At 38.4% G+C, this 26,036-nt stretch overlaps 1 protein-coding gene across 6 annotated transcripts in view; it reads right to left on the reverse strand.

The window, feature by feature from the left end:
* Positions 1 to 671: 671 nt before the first annotated feature.
* Positions 672 to 26,036, reverse strand: part of SYTL2 (synaptotagmin like 2) — a 99,835-nt gene continuing 74,470 nt past the window's right edge. For 2 of the 6 annotated variants that reach the window (XM_079930846.1, XM_079930843.1), the window contains 12 exons: positions 22,749 to 22,850; positions 20,736 to 20,789; positions 19,443 to 19,490; positions 15,988 to 16,082; positions 12,988 to 13,107; positions 11,507 to 11,676; positions 10,297 to 10,399; positions 8,107 to 8,277; positions 6,033 to 6,111; positions 4,894 to 4,993; positions 2,993 to 3,198; positions 672 to 2,155 (listed from right to left, as the gene is read on the reverse strand). In XM_079930846.1, coding sequence (XP_079786972.1) covers positions 2,010 to 2,155; positions 2,993 to 3,198; positions 4,894 to 4,993; positions 6,033 to 6,111; positions 8,107 to 8,277; positions 10,297 to 10,399; positions 11,507 to 11,676; positions 12,988 to 13,107; positions 15,988 to 16,082; positions 19,443 to 19,490; positions 20,736 to 20,789; positions 22,749 to 22,850 — 1,394 coding nt within the window. In that variant the 3' untranslated portion in view covers positions 672 to 2,009. The remainder of the gene's footprint in view (positions 2,156 to 2,992; positions 3,199 to 4,893; positions 4,994 to 6,032; positions 6,112 to 8,106; positions 8,278 to 10,296; positions 10,400 to 11,506; positions 11,677 to 12,987; positions 13,108 to 15,987; positions 16,083 to 19,442; positions 19,491 to 20,735; positions 20,790 to 22,748; positions 22,851 to 26,036) is intronic. The other 4 variants (XM_079930847.1, XM_079930844.1, XM_079930848.1 and 1 more) reach the window with 2 other exon arrangements.

The following is a 26,036-nucleotide window of genomic DNA, read 5'->3' on the forward strand; positions in this document are numbered from 1 at the left end:
CCTAAAAGACCTTGAGAGACAATGAGGGAAGGGCGTTGTTTTAGGTTAGTTGCTCTTACTGGCCAGTGGGTCGAAGGTTCTAGCATCTGTTTCGGGGAAAGGAGGCAAGCACTCCAGATGTTTTCAATGACATTCGTTAGATACCTGTTGTAAGATCTCACCCTCCCCTCACCACCCAGGCTTCCCCCAACCTATATTAAATCAGGGCTTGTTTTGAGATGGTGAGCTAGTGGGGTTCTAAGGGGGAGTAATGCTTTATGTATCAAATGACCCAAAAATGTCTTTGTGGAAAACTTTAAGAATAAATGTTAATGTATCTTCAAAGCTTTTCAACTACTTTTTTTTTTTTTTTTAAATTTTTGGCTTCATTGGGTCTTCATTGCTGCACGGAGGCTTTTCTCTAGTTGCGGCGAGCAGGGGCTACTCTTCATTGCAGTGCGTGAGCTTCTCATTGCGGTGGCTTCTCTTGTTGTGGAGCACAGGCTCTAGGCACGCGGGCTTCAGTAGTTGTGGCACATGGGCTCAGTAGTTGTGGCTCGCGGGCTCAGTAGTTGTGGCTCGCGGGCTGTAGAGCACAGGCTCAGCAGTTGTGGTGCATGGGCTTAGTTGCTCCAAGGCATGTGGGATCTTCCCGGACCAGGGCTCGAACCCGAGTCTCCTGCATTGGCAGGTGGATTCTTAACCACTGTGCCACCAGGGAAGTCCCTCAACTACTTTTTAAAAATAAAAGTTCTACTCTTAATAACACAGCTGAAGCTTCCCATTTAGAGGAAATGATGCCCAGAGTTGCAGTAAAGACTCTGGAGAAATATTAGCCCAAAAGTTCTTTAGCTTTGCTAGGGAATTTAGATTTTAGGTTTCTTAACATAAAGTATTTCATTTAAAACAAGAAGTAAGATTAATTTGACAATTAAATCATATAATAATTTATTCTAAGGGTTTTTACAAAATACTTTATGAAAATTATACAGACACAGGAAGTACAGTATAATTTAACAATTTACATTCTAATTAAAACTTTGTTGCAAGGCATGTCTGAGACCACTCTCATGCTCTTTTCATATAGTAGAGTTATAAGAAAAACAGAATCTCATATATGCAAGGTTTTTGTTTTATATACGGCACTCTAGTACAAAATACAGGCTTGAGACTTATCTTAGGAGAAAATTAAGCCCAAAACTAAATTCCACCTATGGCCAGTGGGTGGCACCAAAGCACATTTGGGACTTTAACACTGGGAAAAGGGAAAGTTTCTCAAGGCAAAAAATATACGTACGCAGTAAATATAGTCTCATTGCCCTAACATGGAATTCCATTTTCAATAGAGATTACAGAGTAAATAGCTTTCTTATGAACAAATTCTTCATCATCACTGATATTCTGCCTTTTTTTCCCCTCGTAGGAGTATCTTTCAGTCACTCTTCTACAAACCAACATTTCTTCAGTTCATGCAAGGGTTTTCAATGATCAAGTGGCAGGCCCTTCTAACTGTAGCACAAAACTGTGGTTTGAAACACATGGTGGTGGGACTTCCCTGGTGGTCCAGTGGGTAAGACTCCACGCTTCCAGTACAGGGGGCGTGGGTTCGATCCCTGGTCGGGGAATTAAGATCCGACAAGCCTTGTGGCATGGCCAAAAAATGAAAGAAAAAAAAAAAAAGAAAGAAACACATGATGGCAAATTGGAAAACTCTTTTCATTAACAACACCCCACATTTAATTATTTTTGGCAGCTTTTTCTTTGAAGCAGCAGCAATGGTTTGATTTTCTTAACTTTCTCAAACATCTTCTTTAATGTTGGAGTCACAAACACATTACATGTTTTGTTATCATTTAAGTCTCTTGGGCCTTGTAACCAAAGAAGTACATGCAGGTTGACTTTAACATGCTGTGTAGCATTTGTTATGGCAATAGATAGAAGGTGAGGATCTCTGTCTACATAGTAACATTTTTAAGATCAGATTCCACGTGTTTAGTAGTTTTCAGTGGAGGAGCCAGTGGACTTTGGGTTCACTTGGAAATCTTGGCAATCAACAGCATTCTAAGAGGTAGGGTTGCTTCAATCCAAGTGTTGGGGGAATTTACCATCTTTTCCCAGAGAGCAACTTCCTCTGAAGTAGAGTCCATCCAATCCACTTCAGTACCATAGCTTTTCCCTGGAAAAAAAGGGAAGCTTTGCATTTAGAAAGGAATAGCTCATTGGGAAAAAACTGAGTCATTCCCTAATTATAATCACCAATGGAAACAGCTAGGAAGAGTTTTAACATCGCCAGGAGGGCAGAGAAAGAACTGTTTAACCATCTGAAATATCCAATAATGGGACCCACCACAATTGGGATTATTCTCATTATTCTCAGAGTAATGATTTCTCTTCACATCCATATAAAAGTTAGATGAGAATCTGTCAGGTGCATAAGGGGATAGTAGGGAGGATTCCAGCATTGCGTTGGAAGTGACAGTACGTGATCTCTAGGGAAGTGTGGTTACAGCTTTAGTGTCTAACAGACTCAATTTTGAATCCTGGCTCTGCCACTTATTAGCTCTGTTTCTTAATTTCTTGGAACATCAGTTTCTCTGGGGCTAACATTAGAAACAACTCATAGAACTGCTGTGAAGATTAAATGAAATAATGCAAATAAAGCACTTAGTACAGCGATCAGTGCTCCATAAATATTAGTTACTATTATTATGCAAAGCACACTTTTAGCCATGAAGGGCCACAAATGTTTTTTCAGGAAAGAGTAGTGATGAAGGCTTTTCTGGTTTCCTCCACAATAACTTAAGCTCTGTGTGGACAGACATTGCATCCCGTTAATCTTTGTATCCAGAGTCCTTGGCACACAGCCTGACATTCCTTCACTCATTCATTTCATTATACTTAACAGAAACAATATCTGTTTTCATTAGGAAGAAGCAAAACAACAAACCAACCAATCTCTAGTGTCTCCAGAAGCATTTGACTCATGGAGAATTAAAAATGTAACAAATGTTACCTGTTCCAAAGCCAATCCGAAGACCTCCCAAAAACTGGTTGGTTAATTTGTAATGGTCCCAGACAGTAAGCTCGACACAGGCTTCCGTCAGGTCCTCAGGCCTGAACCCATCATACACCATGGTGTGGTTGAAGACAGGGTTGGTGGTTTTCCCCACAGCTCTCGTCTTCTGGCGACTTTTCCTACTTGTATCTGGAAGGATGGTACTACGAAAGGAAACATTATTGTGAGAACATTTTAATAAGACAGTAAACTCATGCTTTCAGTGTGCTTCAGCTACTGGGGATTGGCGAGAGGAAATGGAAGAAAAAAAGAGTGTAGAGAGATGGTGATGGTGATGGCGATGGTGGGGCATCCTGCCGGAAAGACTCTCTGCACCAGAGTGGACCACACGTGCTTGGAATCCTGACTCTGCCACTTAGTGGCTGTGTAGTATAGGAAACTGACTTAACCTCTTAGACACTTGCTTCCTCATCTATAAAATGGGAATGGTGATGCCTACCTCAAAAGGTTAATATTAGAATTACATATTAAGCAAACAACTTAGTTCAGTACCTGCACTTAGTGTTTACTATGTAGCAATTGTTTGTGGATTCCTCTAAAATCTATTCCTGATTATCTGTGATAGCCTAAGAAATCAGTCTTGTACAGAACTGCAAAAGAAGAGAAACCTCTCCAATTTGCTAGATTTGACTTTGGGAATGAATTATATTACATATTTGCAATTATTTATATTTACTTTATGGTAATAAGTGAAATTAATTTAACCTACCATGTCTCTTGTGCAGACAAGAAGGGCCGGGACTAGTCTTGGAATGGGAGACTGACCTGAGCTGAAAAACTTATCAGTTGACATCTATGAAGAATATGTATAGGGAAAATCATAAATAAGGTCATATAAACTTAAATAGCTACAATTGGTCTTCTGGTAGAATCTATATAGATAAAATTAGTCAGAGAGAGTTAGGACAGCACAATAATATCTGTTTAGGTAAGATGCCAAGCATTTATATTACAACAGAGAAAAAGGTTGCAACTTAAAAACCCAAATTGTCTTAAACTCTTATGAGTTAATTATTAGTATGGGCCTATTTAGCAAATAACTTCCCAGATATTTAGAGACTGATGCAAAAGACCTTTTGCAAATGGGCCACAAAACAGATGCTCCACAAAGGATCCAAGAGTTGTGGCATCACCATTAGCCATTTCATAAACTCCTTAGTATTGAATATTGTCCTCATCAGCAGATGTACCTCCTAGAAGACATTACGTATCTGAGTATGTGATCTCCGGTTTCGATTGTATATATTCCCTCTTATCTTTATGATTTTAAAACTAAATGAAGTACTTCCCTGGTGGTGCAGTGGTTAAGAATCGCCTGCCAATGCAGGGGACACAGGACACAGGTTCAATCCCTGGTCCGGAAAGATCCCACATGCTGCGGAACAACTAAGCCCGTGCACCACAACTACTGAGCCTGTGCTCTAGAGCCCGCGAGCCACAACTACTGAGCCTGCGTGCCGCAACTACTGAGGCCCACGCGCCTAGAGTCCGTGCTCCGCAACAAGAGAAGCCACGGCAATGAGAAGCCCGCGCACCACAAAGAAGAGTAGCCCCCGCTCACGGCAACTAGAGAAAGCCCGCACGTAGCAGCGAAGACCCAATGCAGCCAAAAATAAATAAATAAATTTATTTTAAAAACCCCCAAAGCAAAAAACTAAATGAAGCCTTGGAGAGGGTTCATGTCAAAGATCCCTCTAGCTCAAGTCGCCACTGTCTCAAGTTATTTTATTTATACTACTAATGACGACTTTCAGCATCACAGATACAGAAAAGTAAAACCAAGCAGCAAAGGCCAGGCTATTGTAGAACTGAGGGTGGAGAGTTATCAATGCTGTTACCATTTAACAAAAGAATTTAGATGGCTGCCCCTTAGCAGTGGTAGATCAAGGCATTCCTTCACCCAGATGTGCACTTCTCCAGTTGTAGGAAGCTTTTTACCTGTAACAGAAAAAAGAGAGAGAAAATGAAATTCCACTGCCATTCCTCTCTTGGCAGTACTGCATCCAAAGATGCCAACCTAAAGATGGTCTGCAAAGTTATTACTGTAATGTTCTAGAAGATGATGTGATCAGTGAGGGTAAAAACATTCAGGAAAAGCTTTAGGGAGGAGATGGGACTTCATCTAAGACTTGGATAGGCTACTGAAAGCACCTGAGTTTGCAACCCCTGATTTCAGTCCTAACATTCATATAGATTCTTAAGGAGGACAACTTGGGGAACTGTGTGGGAAATGAGAGGGGGGTTAGCACAGATTTCCTGACAGTCTCTTGCTCCTTAACTGTGCGGGAGAACTGAGGCCTTAACATCAAGGATGCAATTAAAAATTTTGAAGAAAAAGCTTTCTCCCCTAATGAGACCTTGAGAGTAGAGGACAAATGAGCTCTAATTTCTTAGGGGCTTCATATGAATTCTCCCAATTCCCACCTATGGGGGAAAAAAACACACCAGTTCCATTTGTATCACAGCACTATACAGGAAAGGCCATTCACGCCGTGGAGATACAAACTTTTGGGAGAGTGAGGTAAAAGTTAAAACAAGGGCTGTAAGCTGGACTGAAAAAAAAAAATGAGAATTTTTCTCATAGAAACAGAAAATAGAATGGTGGTTACCAGGAAGGGGAACCTGGAGGGAAGGGGAAGAAAGGAATTGTGGTTTAATGGGTATAGAGTTTCAGATATACAAGATGAAAAAGTCCAGAGATCTGCTTCTCAACATTGTAAATATACTTAACACTACTAATGGTACACTTAAAAACGGTTAAGAAAAATTTTATGTTATGTGTTTTTACCACAATAAAAAAAAAAGAAAATTTTGTAGTTTACAACTGTGGATTGACTCATTCGGTCTATACGATTACTAAATTAGTAAGTTTATTTAGGGCTTCACCTTTGAAAAAATCATAGAACTCAAAGAAATCCTTGAAGAGGGGAGACATAAGGTTAAGGACATAAATCTGGACAGAAAAATCACTACATACCAGGCATTGGCTCTGGGACATACTGGAGAGCTAACTTCATTTCACCTCTGTTTTCTGCTTCAAAGGCAACTGGTGCTGTCTGGAAAATGAAGGAATGTCAGCAGGTATGAGACACAAACCATTTACCCTGTTTGTTGGTGCTCTGTTACGGGACCATATCTGCCTCATTGCTCGGATTAGGTATCACTCATGAGTGCCCTGGATTAAAATTTCCCTCCTCATCAGAGCCAGACTGTTGCTTTTATATTGTGTATCTTTGTGGGGTACCCAGAAAACATTTCAAGGCCTTTAGTTCAGAGAAATCAGAATGGCTTTCTTGGAGACAGGAGTGGTGTTCTGGGATGCTTTGGTTTTTATAAAAACACATACATTTTTTCAATCATTCAGCCAGCACATAAAACAACTTATTTGTATTCTCTTTCTTTGAAGGCGTAAGAAGAGTCGGGGGTGGGGGGCAGGGCGGGGGGGAACAAATATTACATTTTCAAAGCTGCATTAACCTAATTATTTTAGACCAAACGAGGAGATGCCTGTAAGAATAACAAAGACTGAACAATAATTTTAAAACATATCTATTATAAGAGAGAGAGAGTTCTACTTTCAAATTCTGGTCTTAAGAGCCTTATTTCCAAAACCTGGCTACATGTTAGAAACATAAGGGAAGTTAGTTAAAAATGAGATGCTTTTGACAACTTCTGAGGAATTCTCATCCAGCAAGTCATGGGTAGACCTAGAAATAAGTGCTTCAGGTGATTCTGATGTGATATTTTGGAACCGTTTCTTAAGTGGAACTGTTTTATTGTGTAGATAATAGTTTGTATCAATAATAGTTTGTATTAATTGTATGTATCACTTGCAGCTATGATGGACTAGCTGGGATCACACCAACCCTCCCGATGAGGATAAAAAAAAAAAACTGGATTAAAAGAATATATTTGAAGGTGATGAAGAATTATTACGATAGACAGGACTCAAATGGACAAGATGTTGGAGCCTGACATTCTCTGCTTTCCACTTTAAGGCATTAGCTGATTTTCGAGTAGTGCCAACTGAGAGCACAACAAGCCTAGCAGAAAGAGACTAAGAAGCTGAGCAGGGCTTCTCACAGTGCTGGAGAGGCAAAAACTGGCCGGCTAAGGAGAGATGGTCTCAGAAAATACTCTAGACCAGTAGTTCTCAAAGTATGGTCTCCAGACCGGCAGCATCAGCAATGCCTGGGAATTTGTTAGAAATGCATATTCTTGGGTCAGATCTTACCAAAACAGAAATCCTCGGAACAGGGCCAGAAATCTATGTTTTAATAAGTCCTTCAGGTGAATTGGATACCTGCTAAAATTTGAGTACTACCTAGGTTTTCAGTTGCAACCCATGAAAGACCACAGTCTAGGAATATGGGCAAAGAAAAACTAGATCAGACCATGTGGAAGCTGAACCCCAGCTTCTAGTCAGTTCATTACCAGACTAGATTAAGGCGGTGTGTCCCTACTCTGTGTGTCAGATGCAAAAGTAAACCCTCTCAAATTATCCCTAGAATTTTTCATATGCAATGTCCAGCACGCAATAAAAAATGAACAGGCGTATCAGAACAAAGGACCAAATGACCAGACTAAGATAAAAAATTAGATAAGAGGGACTCACAAACGTTTAAGATATTGGAGTTTTCAGATACACACTTTAAATAACTTTGATTAATAAATTCATAAAGATAATGTGAAGATGGAGAATTTTAGCAGAGAAATGGAATCTATAAAAAAGAATGAAGTGAAAATGTAAATCTGAAAAGTATAATTGAGGACCTGTAGCTGGGTGTAACAGCAGATTAGACACAGCAGATAAGAAAACTATTAAACTAAAAGATAGGTTAGCAAAAAATAGCCAGCCCAAAGAATAGAGAGGAGAAAAAAAAAGAATAGAAAAGAGCATAAGAAACATATGGGACAGAGTGAAAAGACATAATGACCCCAAACTATGGGTAAGCATTCTGAATGAAAACGCAATTATACAACAGCTCTCTCCTGTATCCTAGGCCCCAAACCAACCAACCAACAAACCAAACAAAAAGCTCTGCACTTACCTTCCGCTTTAGAGGGTACCACTTCAATTGTTTATTCTGTTTGTTATCCCAGTCCCAAGTTTCCAAATCAAGTTCCACTTCCCCTAGAAAACTATTGCGCTTAAATGTATCTCGATGCCAAACAGACAGGTTCAGTTTCTGTGTCTTTAAGATTTGCCTGTCGATTTTATACTGCAGTTCAAAGAAGGAAATTAAAGTGGTAAATAATATTATTTTATGCCAAAGTTATGACATAGAGATGAAGAAAAAAGTCATCTGTGTAGATCAGATTTTCTCATCTGTTAGGTTTCAAGTCTCAAGAATATTGCAAAGTCATCTTATTCTAAGTGTCTTGTTTCAAAGAGCTCAAATTCATCTTTCACAAAAGCTCATTTTTCTTTCCCCCTCTGGAAAAGCAAATGATGGCTCAAATATCATAGCTGGTAATAGCGCTCTAAAAACAAAAGCCAATTATTCAATTTTTACTGGATGTTTTTAGTTCTAACTAGATATAACATAAATCAAATTCAGTCTAAAAATACAAATGAAGTTTAATCCAATGGTCTGTTTTCTACCTAAGGACAAAGTATTTTTTTTTAATAGACTTTATTTTAATAGACTTCTTTTTTTAGAATTCTAGATTCACACAAAATTGAAAGTACAGAAGATTTCCCATATGTCACCTGCCCCATATACATACAACCTCTCCCACCATTATCCTGCAAGGACAAGATATTTTTCAACCTGTTTTTTTTGGCATGCTAATAGTTTTAATCTAAAATGTAGTCAATCCTTGATTATATATAATCATGGAAGGGATAATAGTCTTTCTAATCTAAAAATAATCTCTATTTGGCTTTATGATATACTACTTGACTGTCCATTTTGGTTGTAGCAGACTTGCCTTTCTCTGAGTTTACCATTTAAACTAGCTGGCTTTTCCTGAGTATAGGGTTGAAGTAGCTGACCTAGAAATAGCTAGGGTTCTGAAGTATGTTGTAGTCAAGTCATAATTAAAAACTTGCTACAGAAAATTCACCCATGGATGACTGAGGGTTAATTTAATGTTGCTCCTTTTCTCAGAGGATAACCAAATACTTGGACAGAATTTTCAGAAAGAGGGAATGAATAATCCTTCTCATATTTGTAGTTTTAAATAATCTGTTACTCATGACTAAGGCAGCATAATAAAGTTTGAAGGAAAAAGGAATATGGGCATTTGAGCCAGGTATACTCTTCATTAATCTATCCATCCATCTATCCTTCCATCTATAAACATTTTTTAAGTACCTATACCAGACACTGTGCTAAGAGCCAGCATTTACTAAGTGTTTAATGCATACTAATTACTTCATACATATTGGTAGGTAGGTACTATTCTTATCTCCCTTTTGTAGATCTGAAGTGTAGATGGGTTAAATCATTTGCGTAAGGGTATGCAGTTTACAAGCAACACAGAGTTGGTCCCTGCCCTCATGGAACTTACAATTAAACCAGTAGTTAAAGTGCTGAATGTTAACACAGCCTATTGTAAAACAAGGAGACTGAGGCAGCAGACAGCAGGGAAACTTAGGGGTTAAGGACAGCTTCTCATAGGAAGAGGCATTTCAGGCTGTGGGAAGTAGTTATGGACAGAATGTGGGGAAGAATATCCCAGTCTGAAGGAACAGAAAGTCCCAGCAGTGTGAGAAAATGTAGTTCCTCCAAAGAACAGAAAGGAATCAGGGTGACCTGAAGAAAGACTATGAAAGTGGAATGATGAAGCTGGAGCTCAGGTTATCAAGGGAGTGGTATGCGTGTTAAGATGGGTGTACTTGACCCTAAGGATAATGGGAATCCTCAAATATTTTAAGCAAAGAAACAACATGATCAGAATTAGGCTTTTATAAGATTGTTTTGGCAGCAATGCTCAACTTTATCAGCTGTGTATCCTTGAGCAATTTCCTTTATTTCTCTAAGCTTCATTTGCCTCATCTGTGAGACGCAGATAATACTATCCCCCTGGCAGGGTATGGAGGACATGCATGAGATAATGCATACAACAGTCATGGTGTATCATCTTATACAAAGCAGATTCTCAGAAAATGGTTATTCATTTCCTTCTCTCTTGGTGACTGACTTCCTCTGTAGGGACACTACCCAAGATGACATGGCCTTTTAAATGCATAGGTCACCATTTAGGATTTTCCTAGATAGAGAGGTCATAGATACCCGCAGTATCTCATTATACACAGGATTCAACGTTTTCTTCACCACAAGCGTTTTCTTCTTGCCCATTTTGCCCTTGTCTGGTAACAGATAAGTCTTTACATATCTAAAAAGAGAATTGAACAGACAAGAAGGTCAGAGAAAATAAAAGTGATGTGTCTAACCTCCATTTTAAAAAATGCACTGGAAATTGATAGAAATAATTATTTCATGACACTAGGAAAAGCAGTACGTAATAAATGCCCTCACCAACACCTTTACGCTTAAGCTTTTAAAGTGATTTCAGTGGAATTGATAATTTTATATTGTTTTGAAGATTTTTAAGGGATATTTCCTGAATTCCTTTCTTCCTTTGACCTTAACTAATGTGGGGCAGAGGGAAGACGACAGACCTCTAACATGATGCTTAATTCTATTGGCTAGTTTCCTATTAAGAAAAGGCTTTGATGCTTGCAGAATTAAAAAAGTTTTTGTGACTGTCTTTTGAAAAAAAATAATCTGGTACATACCTATCAAGCCATATGAATGTTAAAAAAAAAGAAGAAAAAGAAAAAACAACAAAAAGGCTATTAAGCCCAGTTCCTTTTAGGATTGGGCTTATGCTAGCAAAATAATTAAGCATCAGACTTCTGCATAGGGATAAGTAGGGAATACCATTCAACTTTGTAACTAAACTGAAATGCAATTAAACCTGTGATTTCAAAGATGAGTTGGTAATTCCCCCTAAAGTTCTATAGAATATAATTTAAATATATGGAAACTACCTTATTCTAGAATCTTAACTATTTCTGCACCGCAGAGCATTATAAAGTATGTCCCACGTGTCCCTAATCTTAGAGAAAGTTTGAAAGTGTGTGGAGAGAGACTGGGGCTCAATCCATCATTCCTCATTTTGCTGCTGAATTTATGTAAACAGTCGCTTATCTTCTCTGTCCCTTGTTTCCTTATCTGTAAAAAGAAGGAATCAGGACAAAATGACCTCAAAGGTCCCTTCCAACTTGAAATGTTTTGTGCCTCTCTGATATTTTTATAATTTAGTAGGTTTGGCATATGAATCTATAAAGTAAACAGCATTTCCCCCCAACTTTTTTCCCCAAACGTTCCTTTTAATACAGTCACACACATACCCTCCCTTCAATTACTTTCTTTCCTTCCCAATTTCTATAAGATTAAGAGTAACTAAGAGAAAATAGTGACTCCAAAATGTACTTACGGGTCCGAACGCTGTTTTTTAATATCTGCTGCTGCTAAATCTTTACACTGGGCCACAAACACATGCAACTCCTTCAGTGAGTCCACATAGTCGATTGCAAACTGAATATTTCCCTTCACTTCCAGATTGCCAAAGTCTCCACTATAAACACTCATCACACTGCCGCTCACCTGAAAGCGTCGGAAACATGCAGTGTTTGTCTCTATCTCATTCTTGAACCCAACACAAGGATCATGGATGTAATCTTTGCTTGCCATTATTTCTCTAGTTTGCACATAAAAGCAGTTAATTTAATATGGCATCAAAAAAGCATACCAACACAGACAACCTGACATGATATACATGACATGATGACTAGTGTTTAACAAAAATTGCCTCTAAGAGACATAGATGAAAAGTGAAATGCAAAGTTTTTTAGATGCTGACTCATTTCAAAGCAGTGTGATTTTATGGTAGGGGGCATTCAGAGTTCCATTTTTAGGCATGCTTAGAGTTTAAAGTGTTAAAGAAAGAGGATGTGAGAAACCTCAGGCACACAAATCACAGTGACACATTGCTCTATCAAATTTCCAAGGCACTAAAAAGGAATTTTACTATGTTACCCATCCGCTGAATCTAAGAAAATGCTTACTGAGCCATACACTTTTAGAGGTCAGGAAGGGCAGAAAATGGATGATTGATGAAGGAAGTTTAAAGCCTTCCCAAGGCCATATATTTGATTGTCATCAGCAGAAATTCAATTTAAATAGATTTTTTTACAAAGAGTTTGAAAAATGCAAGGCTAGTAAGAATTTAAGCACAGATTTATCATTTGTTTAGCAGACCTGGTGAGATATGTGCATGTGTATATGTATCAGAGATATTTGGATAAGTGTCTGAGGACATATTTACATATATATTTCTACACACATCTTACATGCACACACAAAACTACCTCACTTTATGAAAGTTCTGTGTAAAGTCAAATTCTCTAAATCAAATCTGAGCAACTACACTTAGGGAGCTTTCCTTTGAAAACTCCATTCTGAATCCCTCTATGGGGCAAAGAATCGCCTCTCCTATTCTTCTATGTGAATCAGTACTTTCATTCATCAGAATAAAAGTCTTGCTAAAAGACAGGTACAATTCTATACCTGCACACAGTATATAAAAGCATATCAGATATAAGCATACTTTGTGATAGTTACCCCATTTGTTGCACAGAAAAATTTAGTGGTTCATTTTGTTGGTAATTTAGATTTTTTAAGTACTTACATCCAAAAAACCATATTTATTTATTTTGGATATGAATTCTCTTGTGATTAAAACAGAGAAAAAGGAAGATTTGGCTAGCCAGAAGCCAACTGTGGGTTAGAGAAAAAGCTCTCATGCCCCTGGAATCTGAGAAATACAACAAAAGGCCCTTTTACAGTAGCAGGAGCATGGTGGAGCAAGGTTCGCAGAAGCAGAGGGATATTAACATGAAGCCTTTGTTTACATACAGAAGACAAGGACGTCATGCCAGAGGAGCTGCTAAGATTGGTTAAAGAGCTCGGGCTCTTCTTGTGTCTGCTGAGCTGGTAACTGCCTTCTGATGTTGTATCTGTTTCTCTGTCATCACTCTACAAAACATCATACAATATATACAAAATTTAAATTCAGAATGAGTCAAGATCAAAATCTGTTTAGATAAAGATAATATCTTGGTATCCCACTGATCTATGACATTTTCCAAGGTCAAAGTGCTAACTGCCAAGGAATGGTATTCAAGATGGGGTGGGTGGTCTGCCTTGGACCTCATCGTAGGAGGAGAGCAGTGGTTAGGTACTGAAATAACAAAGCGATTTGTTTCACCTACAAGGTGGCCCCAGGGTGCATTCTCTTAATATTATACATTTATATTGCTTGGAAAACTTTGTTGATACATATGAGAAATTAACTTTACCTAGACAATAAATGGTCTAACATTTACTATCAAATCTAAAATGTCATGCCTCATTCCTCTCGTTAACATAGGCTTAACTTCCCTAAAAATCAATAGTGTCTCGTTTTACTTGAGACACTATTAAACTAGGGGAAACAAATGCTAATCTGATCTGTGTTTCAAGTTTTTTATACATATGTATATATGTGTGTATATATAATTTTAAACCACCTCTTAGGTATTTCTATAGTGCTATTGTGCTTATCTTTTGTGTTGCTATAGGGAAGTATACTGATTTGTACATTCTGCCCACATTAGATTTTAACAAATTAAAAAAAAAATAGCAACAAGATACTTATTTTAAATATGTCCCAGGAAATATTTACCTGGGTCAAGAAAGAAAAGTGACAATAATAAATTTTACTATATTTAGATCTATAGTTTATTAGATGGTAGCTTTAAGAATTTATGCTTCAGAATGAGTTCCTTTTGGGGTTAGAGAGTTTATGGAGCAGTTCAGTGGCTCCTGGGGTTAGGGAAACACCTTTATGGGGGAGTGATTAGTTCATGCCAACATATTCCAGGGCCCATGCAATTACATGTCAATATAACAGATGCCAATCCTAACGCAGATTAAGAAAAGGGTTAAAAAATTATGATTTATATGGATGAGAAAAGAATCCTTCCTCAAGGGTGAAAAAAAATCCATACATTTTTCATGACTCTATTATCATACTCCCTTCCCACATGCTTACAGACCATTTCCCCCTATCATAGCCGTAATACATTCTACCTGGTACATCAGATCATTAGTGATTATTGGAAGGATAGGACCTTGTCTTGATGACCTGGAACACTGATTTTCATAAAGTTGGTACTCAACAAATGTGACTGACACTAAGCCTCAAAGGGACAGTGGACAAAGAAGCAATGTCTGATTTCATCCCACTTCCTTTAACATTCAGTCCAACCCCAGGTACTTTGAAAGGTAAAATGATGCAGCTTAATTTGGTATCTCTGAGGTACAAACTCAAACAATTTGGACTGTCTTTTGTGTGGAGCAAGTGAGGCAGCAGGTTAAAACTGAAGGGAGGAGAAAAATAAAAAATCAGGCCAATCAGGTATCATTGGCCTCTCAAATTATTAGATGGTTCATTCATATGACCAACCAAGACCAAAGCATATCTACAAAGGTATAAAACCATAGGAACTCCATGAGGTGCCTATGCTGGTTTCCAGCTAATGAGTTAGTTTCAAAGAATGAGTGATTCTTTCCAAAGGAACTGTAATGTGGGCTCTTAAGCAAATGCAGGGGCTGAATACTTGCAACTATAGTTCATCTAAGGCTCAAGAGTAGATAGAACGGTGCCCAGGCGGTGGGGGAGAAGGGATGTAATTTATATATTGTCCAGAGCTTTCCTTACATTCCATCTACTAAGAGAACACTTAAGGATGAAGCTTTTATTTCGCCATTAAAAATCAGACCAAAACTGCAAATGGGAACAGCTAACATTAAGGTACTCTGTGACAGCACTGTGCTATGTGTTTTCCCTGCACTATCTCACTGACCCCTCACAATCTAATGAGGTAGGTACTAGGAAAGCACTCAGGGAAGCTAAGGAAATTGTCCATAATCACGTAACAAATTAGTAGCATGGCCAGAACTGGGAGTGCCTAACCTCAAAGCTCAGGCTCCTCACTAGCTGGTGGCAAGAACATGGAATCTTAGTTAAGTCACAGGATCTGAGTTCAAATCCTAAATCTACTTTTTAGTAGCTGTTGGATTTGGGGAAAGTTATTTAACCTCTGTGAGGCTCTTTCTTCTTTTATAAAATGGAGAAATTTGTACCTACCACACTCTGTTTGTGAGAGTTAGACATCAGAGCGAATATCAAGTGCCTGGTACTTACTAGGTACCAAATGAATAATAGGTAATAGTCATGTTCTTACTTGAGACAGTAGGTATAGTAGTTAATAGCATGGGGGTCGGATCTGTACTCCAGTGCTGGTTTAACCCCTTTCTAGCTGAGTGAGGTTACCTTACCTCTCTTACTCTCAGTTTTCTCATCTGTAATATCTGGGGATAATGATGGTGCCCACCTCCCAGGGTTAATGGAGGATTAAATGAGATAATGTATGTAAAGTGCTTACCCCCAGTTGATATCCTTAAAGTTTGCTATGTCATTGTTACTCTACTATTTTAACATATGCTTTCAAGCTAGTCATGCTACCTAGACTTAGCTTTCACAAATCAACTGTACTCTAAAACTACAGAGGAGCTCATGCCAACATTTTTCTGCTGGATTTCTTATTTTGTACCCACTTTGAAACCAAAGTCACATTCCCAAATCTATGCACTTTGACTTCACCACCAATAAGAGTTACTGTATGAGTCAAATGAGATGTGCCTTGCCTTGTTCCAGGACTAACAACACTACCTCTATTGACATGCGAGGCGAAGGTCAGTCCTGCTGACCTCTTCGGTCTCTGCTATGGCTGAATACAGATACACCAACCTTGGCATAGCAAATCCACCTACTTGGTTCCATTTTTCGGACGGTACAAAAGACAAACTTGCCTCATCTTGGAGAAATGCTGGAACAGACTTGCTCATCCTTTTGAGTTTGTCAGGGTGGGAAAACTGATTATCAGGTTGTGAAGGCACTGTGGAAACTAAACAGTAGCATTTCCATTCAAAATTATCCTCACAGTTGTCAGACAAACATAAGGCATAAGTTGAAAACACACTTTTCTTTCGTCTATGAACAGAGATGTTTTTGTAAATTGGTTAAAGGAATAGTAGTTCACATGCACAGGACCATAAGGTAAGCAACATGCAGTTATAGAGAGAGAACTAAGCAAGGAGTTGAACCAAATAGAAAACAAAAATTTAAAAACCACTAGGTTTACTGGACTGCAGGACTGGATTTGAATTATACTGAAACCTACTACCAATGTGAATTGGTTTTAACTGATATTTTTTCACATTAGAGCTTTGAACCGCAAGGTCTGTACTTTATTGGTTCATCTCCTTGAGATATATTACATTTTTAACATGCTGCAGGCTGAAAAACTATTTCATCAGATAGCAAGGATCTTTGCACACAATTCAATCATAAAAGTTTTCTGGCTATTGAGTGTCTAAAAGGAGGTTGGTTTCTTTAGTGATTGCTGGGATTACCTGTAAGAGTGTTTCGCCCTCAGAAAGTCGTGAAAGACTACAATTTCAAAACGAATTATTTTTTGAAAATGGAAATTATTTAGATACCTTTCAATTCAGAGAGTTTTCAATAGAGATATCCCAAGGCAAGTTTGAATGGTTCAATTTAAGATACTCTAAGAATTTACTATGAAAATGTAGCATATGGTTTCTTTCTGATACAGTAAGTATGTGTGTGGAAGTCACAATAAGATGATGAATTTGCTTCCTCGTTTGTGTAACTCTAGTTAGAAAACTTTCTTCTTCTTTGCCTAAGAATGACAATGTCTAAGCTTTTCTTATGGTGAATCAGAGCTTCTATATTGAATGGCTTAATATTTTTCAAGGCACTTAGAACAGTGTCTGGCACATATTAGGCCTTATGTAAATATTTGCTAAACAAATAAACATTATCTGATAGGAAATCTTTAAATTATCTTTTCAATGTGATATAAATATACTGACTTGACTTTCTCATTGAAAGAGATACTAGGAAAACAGATAAATAAAAATCAAATTGTATTTCTACATATAACTCAAAAGGCTCAAATTTAGTCCTGAGCATTAGCTAAGTTCATCTTTAGTTAAAAGAAATCTAGTGAAGGAATACAGAAACTTGAACTACACATATTAAATATTTGCTCATTCACATAATAGTTCTCACCTAGCTTTAGGCTCACAAATGCATCAAAATACATTCATGGTGTCTCACAAGATGAGACCTACTTTAATTACTTCCCATTAAACAATAACACATGTGTGGGTGTATTCAGGTGACTTATACTGAAGCAGTATAAAAGTAGATCCCACAAGGGCACAATGTAGCCCAATGAGTATGTAAAAAGTATATATCTGTTACTCAAATGTAGTCAGTTTTACACTTATTGGGCTTTAGTTATTTGTGTTTTGATCATGCATTTCATTTTGTCTTGTGGTAAGAATACACTCTTTACTAGAGAAAAGGAATAACCCCAGCCCAGACGTTAAGAGTCATCTTGGAAAATATCACAAAAAAGAGAAATTAATTTACCCAGAATTTAGCACACGATTAGCCTATTTCCCTTGACCAATAACTAAGCTAATTAGGAGGTCACATATGAAGACACAGACATATAGGCATACATTGTCTATGCCTATGTTTTGTTTTCACTCCTCAAGTTAAATGTTGAACAAAACACAGAAAGATAAACTAGGATGCCCAAACTTAAGTATTCAGTTGCCAGTTCAAAAGCAACTGGAAAAGCCTCTTTACCCAACACCCCTGAGGGACAGAAGTCTTGTTTCCTCTGCAGCAGCCGGACAGAGAACACACACCAAGGGCTGAAGCCTGGATTGACTTCTTTCGTAGGTGGTTCTTAAGAATTTGTCAGGTCATGTGCCAAAGCTCAGCTCCTTCATCTCTGGCAGGAGAACCTCATGAGCAAAGTTTCAGATTTCGGATGAGATGTCACAGCTTTCAAGCACCAGCACTTCTCTACCTAATGGCTCCTTCCTTTGGCTGCTCTTCTCTTTAAGAATCATCAGCACATCCAAAGACTGTTGGGAAACTGTTATTAAAAATTATGTGGACTCCTGAGGGCAGGTGTGTGTATCATTATCTTCAACCCTCCAGTGCCTAGGATTATGAAACCACCTCAAACAGGGACGTCAAGAAGACACACATGCATATCTGCATGCTTTGCTAGCCTCCACAAACACCTTTTTAATGCACTATTTGTACTCAAGACAATAGTCACAGTTAAGAACAGCAGTCTTAAGATTGAACAGAAAATGGTAAATAATCATTATCTTTTCTTCATGGTGGATATTAATTAGTTGATGCATATTAGCTACCACATACAATATTATGTTGTGTACTAATTAATAACTTGACATTTGCATATAAAATAATCACCATAAGTCTAGCAATCATCTGTCCCCAAAGTTATTACGATATTATTGGCCATATTCCTTACGCTGTATATTACATCCCCACAGCTTTTTTATTTTATAACTTAACCTTCTAAGGTTAAGTTATAAAATAAACTTAACCTTTTCCCACCCACCATGCCCCCCAGCAACCATCCGTTTGTTCTCTATATCTTTGAGTTTGCGTTTTGTTTTGTTTTGTTTAGATTCCACATATAAGTGAGATCATATGGTATTTGTCTTTCTCTGACTTATTTCACTTAGCATAATACCCCCTAGATCCAACTATGTTGTCACACACATTTACGACTTGAGATTCAGATGTTCACTTGCTTCATATTGAACTATACTAGAGTTTAGTTTTGAACCTCAGAGCTTAAACCCTGCGCATTATAAAATTTGCTCCTATAGATAATGTAGAGAGGCATATATGACCATACTACATACTAATCGTCAAAGTACAGTTCTTTCTTAGGTCCAGATACATTATAAATTGCTTCATGTCTATAGCCTTGCGTAAAGGCCATAAGAGATCCAGTACTCCAGACCATACTGCAACATAAAAGCCAAGTGATATTAGAAGGTGCCAACTTCATTTTAAGTAAAGATTCAAAAAGCAGAGAGACTGGCAAAAGTATAACAGTACTGAGCAATAACGTGTGTATATATAATACATATACATATGTATACATAAAAATTCTAAATATATATAACTATCCCTCAGTGGAATCATGAATTAATCTTTCAACACAGATAGTAGTAAAATATTTTTAATAAAACCCTTGTCAGAATGAAATAGTTTTGTAAGCTGCAAGAGTTTAGTATAATAATAAATGCTACATTAATGGGGTTAGTTATTTCAGCACATTTAACACCATGTAGAGCGGCAACATTCAGTCATTTGTGAGAAAGATCCTGCTACTCACTTCCTGGAATGCATTCATTTGTATCTGGTTCCTGATCTGCTTTTTGATCTACTCAGAAGAGCAACATTGAGAATAAATACCATTTTAACAGAAAGATGAAAGAGACACGAAAATAAAGCTCAAATGTCAGTTTCACTACTAAGACTGCAGAATACATCTGACAGTTTTTCAGCTTGCTTTCCTCCATTCCCCAGTGCAATTCTTCATTAGCCTCTTTGAGGTCTCCTGTTCAAGTAAATATCCAACATCCAGCACAGGAGATGTGCAGTGTCTTTCCTCTCACTCAATAAGCCACAGCATGGAAAATGGAACGAACACTGTACTAGGAGTGGTGAAGCTGAGATGCCCGTCCCCACCCTCCCACTGACTGACTAGCTACAAGAGCTTAGACAGATCACCTAATTTCTCTGAGCTTTTCTCTGTAAAATGAAGATAAAAATCACTGCCCCACCTACTTCAGTGAGGTGGTTGTAAACATAAAATGAGAATGACAAAACGATTACATAAAAGTAAGGAATGACCTTTGAAGAGCTCTGTTGCTGCATTTTACATGAGAAAGCTCAGTTAATATACATTTTTATCATTATAGTGCAGGCAACTTAGAAAACAAAATTCTAGCATACAAGTATAAATTATATTTATGTTTGCATAAATGCTGAACCATAAAAATCAGACTCATTTCCATCCCTCCCACCACTATTACCCTATTCATTTTATAACTGAACCAAGTAACACCTGATCCATTGACAAGCTGCAAGACCTCCTGGCTCCTAAAAATTCAGAATCAGTTAATTTCACCCTTGGTCTATACTTAGTTATTTACTTGAGAAGAGGCAGGATCCCCACTCCTGTTCTGGGACCCTTTCCTTTGACCTTAAATCTTTACCAGTTACACCTAGAGAGATCTAAATGCTGAGACTTGAGAATCAAATATAGGAATAACTTAACCCAGGAACCCACTCCACTCTCCCTGCCTTCACAAGGAGTTTTGCAAGTCAGAGTAGCAAAAATCTGTTCATACCCATAGAAATACAATTTGCTATTTTTAGAAACCCTCGCTTCCCAAGGGTCTCTGATGAGATCCTCACAACAGTATCACCAGCAGAAACCTTAAAAATACAAGCAGTATTAAATGCACCAAGTCAGAACCATTTTATAATAACTTAGGCACAATTCATCACATAGCAGCAAATGACGTTCTTCTATTTCTCTAACAGCTGCATCCCGGTGACTGCCCAAACCATCCCAGAACCTAATACACAGACAGACATGCAAATACATAAAGATATTTACCATCTTCAGCACTACGCACTAATTCTTCTGGCAGATTATCTACTTTTGCTTGATCTGTGCAGGAGAAATTAACAAATGGTTAAAACGACTGACCCTTGCCGAGAAAGAACAGTGAGATTGTCCCTGGAAGCCCCCGGAGTTGGAAGCAATTAGTCAAGATGCGGTGAGGGGTGCAACCAAGATGTCTTCCCCAAAATACTTTCCCTTTAGATTAGCTAGTTGAGCCAGTGCCATAGCGGGAGCTCCCATTTCAGCCCCGATGCAGCTTACATCAGCACACTGCTGCACACGGACTCCCAAGGGTTAGAGGGTTAGCTCAGAGCAAGCAATCGGCTGGCAGCAGGAGAAAGCACAGGGCTGCAACAGCCTCTTTATTCTTCTGGAAAGGGTAAGATGCTAGCCATGACTAACACCTTCTCAAACCCATGGTCATTAACAAATATTTCTGTGCGTGCATCATCATTTGTGTATGCCTCTGGGAGCCTTGCTTGGGAAGTCAACTGAAGAGATGTAACTGGGGACCAGCTGCTAAGTGGAATCTTGGCAGGCTCGTGTGAGAGTGGGTATCGGTATTTGGAAAGGAGCATGCAGGAATACCCGTCAGCTGATGGTGTTTTTTATTTTAACTCTGCGCATTCCTGAGTACTTTAGAGCTGCACCATGGAAATAGCCACATGCTTCTCAGGCAAGAGGTCTGCCAAATTGGACAATTGTTGCTGAGTTTTGGGGGTTTTTTTTCCCCTCAGGGCCCATCACTAACATCAGGAAGAACAATCAGGGCTGTCCAACAAAGGACTGGACTCGCCTTCTCTGGAAGCATTCAGGCGGATGTGGGGGGTTGGCCACCTGTTAAGGGGGCTTTAGAGGGAATTCCTGCACTGGGGGGAGTTTGGAATGGGTGACCTTCAAGGTCCCTTCCAACCCTGAGATTCCAAGATCTTTGGTAGGGTGAGGACTGCATTCCAAACTGGGACTCTATTGCCCCCAGAGCCCTGAAAATCTCTGAATTTTAAGAATTGTTTAGTGGCGTAGTTTTTTCTTTTTTAAAATCTGAGTTTTCAGTCTCAATTGCAGATGCGTAAAAATATTCTCAACATGACAATGGTCAATTTTAATCATATGAGTTTGGCAGTGGTTAACTTGCACTAAGTTTTCACATGACCATCTATAATCCCAGGGGTGCATTTTAGCTTAAAAATATTAAGAACAAAACCCCAAGAAGTCACAATCTCTAAGTCCCTATATACATTATGCTGTATGTTAGTACTCTAGAAATCCTTCACCAGTTAAAGCAGCAGCCAGTGGGGAATAGTGTGCCTGAAGTGTTGCATGTCAGATAGCCTTTGGGCTTATAATTCCACTATCCAAAAGAAATGCATGAAAAGGGATAAAAGAGAAAGCAAAGTCCTTGAAGCCAGGGACTAATTCATCTCTATATCATGCAAAAATTCATCAGACATCCAACACTGTCATATGTAACATGGTCTCTTCATAAATGCTCTTGTTAATAGCCTGTTGATTTTGAGTCCCAGCTCTGCTGTATGATAGGAAGCAAACTACTTTACCTCTGTGAACTTCACTTTCCTCATCTGTAAAATGGGAGTAACAATTTGTCCCTCACAGGGTTGCCTATGCCAGTTAAATGGGAAAATGCATGTAAAACACTTAGCCAAGTCCTGGCACACAGTGTTCAATCAATGTTAGCTATTACCACTAGAACCACTAGCTACCACATTCTTTTAAAATTCACTGTACTTGAATAAACACTCAAACTGGGATTCTTCAAGGAAACCTAGTATTCTAGTAACCAAACCTCACGCGTTATTTTAAAAGCAAAGTTCCAGCCACTTTAGGCTGAGCCTCTTCAGCTCACTTGGGAAAAGTTATTCTCATCTGTTAACCCCCCTTTAGGGTTTTCAGTGCACAACAGCATGCAGTGAGGCCACAGAAGAGCACATACGCATTTTTAAGCTGAGATGGGGGCATGAACAGTGGGGCAAACTTTATTCTCACTTGATGAATCTGATGCAATATCTTCTAGACTTTTGGAAGGCATTTTCCTAGCAGCACTCCTTTCCAAAGTTTTCAAAACAGGACTGGGTTCTTCTTCTGAACCTGTTGCAAGACAAAACCGATGAATACTGCACAAAAGAAAAAAGAAAACAACCAAACTCTTAATAATCAATGGACACTGAAATGGTAGGTTGAAAGGAGGCATTATGCCATAAGCCTCTATACTTTTATTCACTCTATGAAGCACTCCAACAGAAGAAAATAAAATTTCTCCACTAAAGAATATTAGTATATTCTTTAAATAACTTTCCTGGTCAAGAAATATTTGTAAGCATAAATGATACAGAAACAAGATTAACAAGATTCCCACATTAATAGAAATGTGCTCTCTTAGTCTTTTACACCTCTATTTTAGGCACATGATTTGTTCTGTGCCAGACTTTGAATCTTTCCCCTTCACTTCTAGCTTTTGAAGACAGCCACAAAATGGTTTTAGGAGCATTAAAATAATTAGCTGAAAACCATAGAAGGCAGGATTCAGATGTTTTAACATCTGTGTATAATTGGGTACACAGATGGGTGAATTCTCCAGATCAACAAATGTAGGCTTTTTGGGTTTCATGAACTGGTGAAATTTCCAACAAAATGTTGGGTAATGACATGAGGTAGTCAACTTTTTATTTTACTAAGGCATTTGTGTGTGTGGGGGGGAGGTCTCTATTATCTACTAATGCCTTTATTTTATAAAAGGAAAGGCATTTTAGGACCACAAGGGAAAAAAAAAAAAGGAAGAAAAAGCACATAACCGGAAAATAAGAACAGTTCTTTAAATACATCTAATTTTATAAAAGTTTTTCTCTAGATAGTCCTTAATTGTTCCATTTTGACAGTGGAAACTCCATCATGGATAAGCCCTGGTCTGAGTACTCTCATTCATCACTGTTGTAGTCTCAGTGACTAGAACAGTGGCTGGCAACAGGCACTTCGAAAATGTTTGCTAAATCAACGAATGATTCCATTAATGAGTCGATGAATTTGAGAACTACTTCTCTAGACAATACTTTCCTGAAATGCATCCCAGTTCTGCCCAATGTTAATAGGCATTCTCCAGTAAATGGATCCTAAGATGAATTAGATTTGGGACGCTCTGTGTTCAAACTTAAATGGTTTCTTACTGCAGACCTTCTTAGTGACTTTAATATGCTTTAGTGTACTAATCATGTGCACGATCTCCCAGCATTCCCTCCCCCCTTTTAAAGGAACATACTGAGGTATTGGTTGGTTAAGAGCTCAGCCACAAGTCAAACATGTTAGGCTGCTCATCAAAGTTATGGTGCCTTGTTGTCAGGTTCTTCCCTACTCTCACTCCACCCCCACCCATTTATTTAAAAAATAATAATTTAGGTTAGAAGATACAAAACTATGTACTATGTTATACCTCCTACTTGGCTTATAATTTTAAAATATCTTCTCTGGGCTCTGTCTGTCTGGGTGGTTATTTATATTGATTATTTCTTTTTTAGATAGGCTTTTCTGCTGTTCAATCAGTTACGCCGGTATACTTAGACACAGCCATATACATTAAGCAATAGTCTGTAAAGTAAGTGCAAATTTACAAGCCCTTCACCTCCTATAGGTCAATTTGGCCCAGTAACTCATGGGGTAGCTTAGTAAAAGTCTACTTCAACAAGTTTAAGATGTTGCCTTAACACTCTTGCATATGTCTGGTTTGAGAGACGGGTATTTCATTTTCCTTTTCTCACCAGTTATAAATGTTAAAGGGGCTTCAGCTTGATTACTTAGGATTAAAGGTGGATTCTTTGGTCACTTTTCAATAATAGGCGCTACAGCTACTTGCAAAGGAGCCCAAACCTCACCAATCAGCCACTCAGTAAAGCTCATTTGTTCTCATTGAGACTGAAGGGAGCCAGAAAATGACAAATTCTATTAATTTTCTACTAAGGAAGGTGATCAACATTAGTCGTTATGCAATTTTGGTTAAAATGTTCCAGCCAGAGAGCATCCTTTATCATTTCATCATTCTCATCAGCTAACTTCTAATCCCTATTTGTTCCTGGGTTTCTCTCCCAAAATAGCCAGGTTGCTCAGAATAGCAAACTGAGACAAGCCCTATCTTTTATAGCCTGGCTGAAACCAGAAGCCCAAGTCCACTTAGGTGAATATGGTAATTGATTAAGATCTCCATCCACTTAGCTAAGGCTGGAGCCAAAGAAATGCAGCAGCAGGCCAGGCAATGCCCTTATAGGTAGAATCAGGTGAGGTCGTCAGACTGAGGCATACCCTAGAAGGGGAGGATCCTGCAGATAATTGCAAACAAGAGGGAGAGAGTGGCAACAGAAACACCACAGCCCAAGGTATCTCAGGGAAACTTCCAGCCTTGCACTTTGTTCCTGGTACTTAGCCGCTAATGTGGTAAACTACTGTTCTTAAAAGGGAAATGTGTGACCAATATGGGAGTTTCTTGCCACAAATCTTACTAGAGACTCCTGTATGGACTGCCAATTAGGAAATTCTAATTAGCTCCAAGAGAAAAGCACACTTGGATGTTTTAGAGGTACTCTCTAAACCCCAAAAGTTCTTTAAAAAATATTTTTGAAACCTAAAAATTCTATCACTGATCAGTGAGAATAAAGTCAGATTCTGAAACACTGCCTGATGGGTAAAGCTATCTCTAGGTAACTCATTTGATTAAAGAAGATAAAAGGAAATGTAGTTTTTTATTAAGAAAATCTAGGGAGAACTGAAGTACAAAGAAGAATTTAGTACTATTTGGGATTGTCAAATTCATCCCAATTCTAAAAACGACACCATCCTTTATGTCAGCATTACATAAATCAACTCATTAACCAATCAGTTAAAAACTTCAAAATGCTCGCTGGAGGTATTTCTGCAGCTTTCTGCCTTAGAACTGATGTTTCCATCTGAAATATCAGAGTCAGAGAAACCTTCTTTTTCTTCCTTTTTCTCTTGTCTCTTATATGGTGATGCCAGAATCAATTCAACTTTACTTATTTTTGTAGAGTTTTCTTTGTCAGGAGAGGAATGGGTTGCCTATTTCTGGGCACGTTCATTGCTTCAGGAGCCTCTTTGAAACCAAGCTCCTGAAAAGCCCCGTCTCAAACTACTGCAACCTCACTTTCATAATTCCTGTCCTCTGGGGGTTTTAGTTTCAGTGGTCCCTATTTCATGGTCCACAGAAAGTTGTGAGGTTCCAGGGATCTCAACCCCACTTTCAAAACCACAGAGATCTATTGGTAAATCAGCCAG

Source organism: Stenella coeruleoalba (assembly GCF_951394435.1).
Source record: "Stenella coeruleoalba genome assembly, chromosome: 8".
Lineage (NCBI taxonomy): Eukaryota > Metazoa > Chordata > Mammalia > Artiodactyla > Delphinidae > Stenella > Stenella coeruleoalba.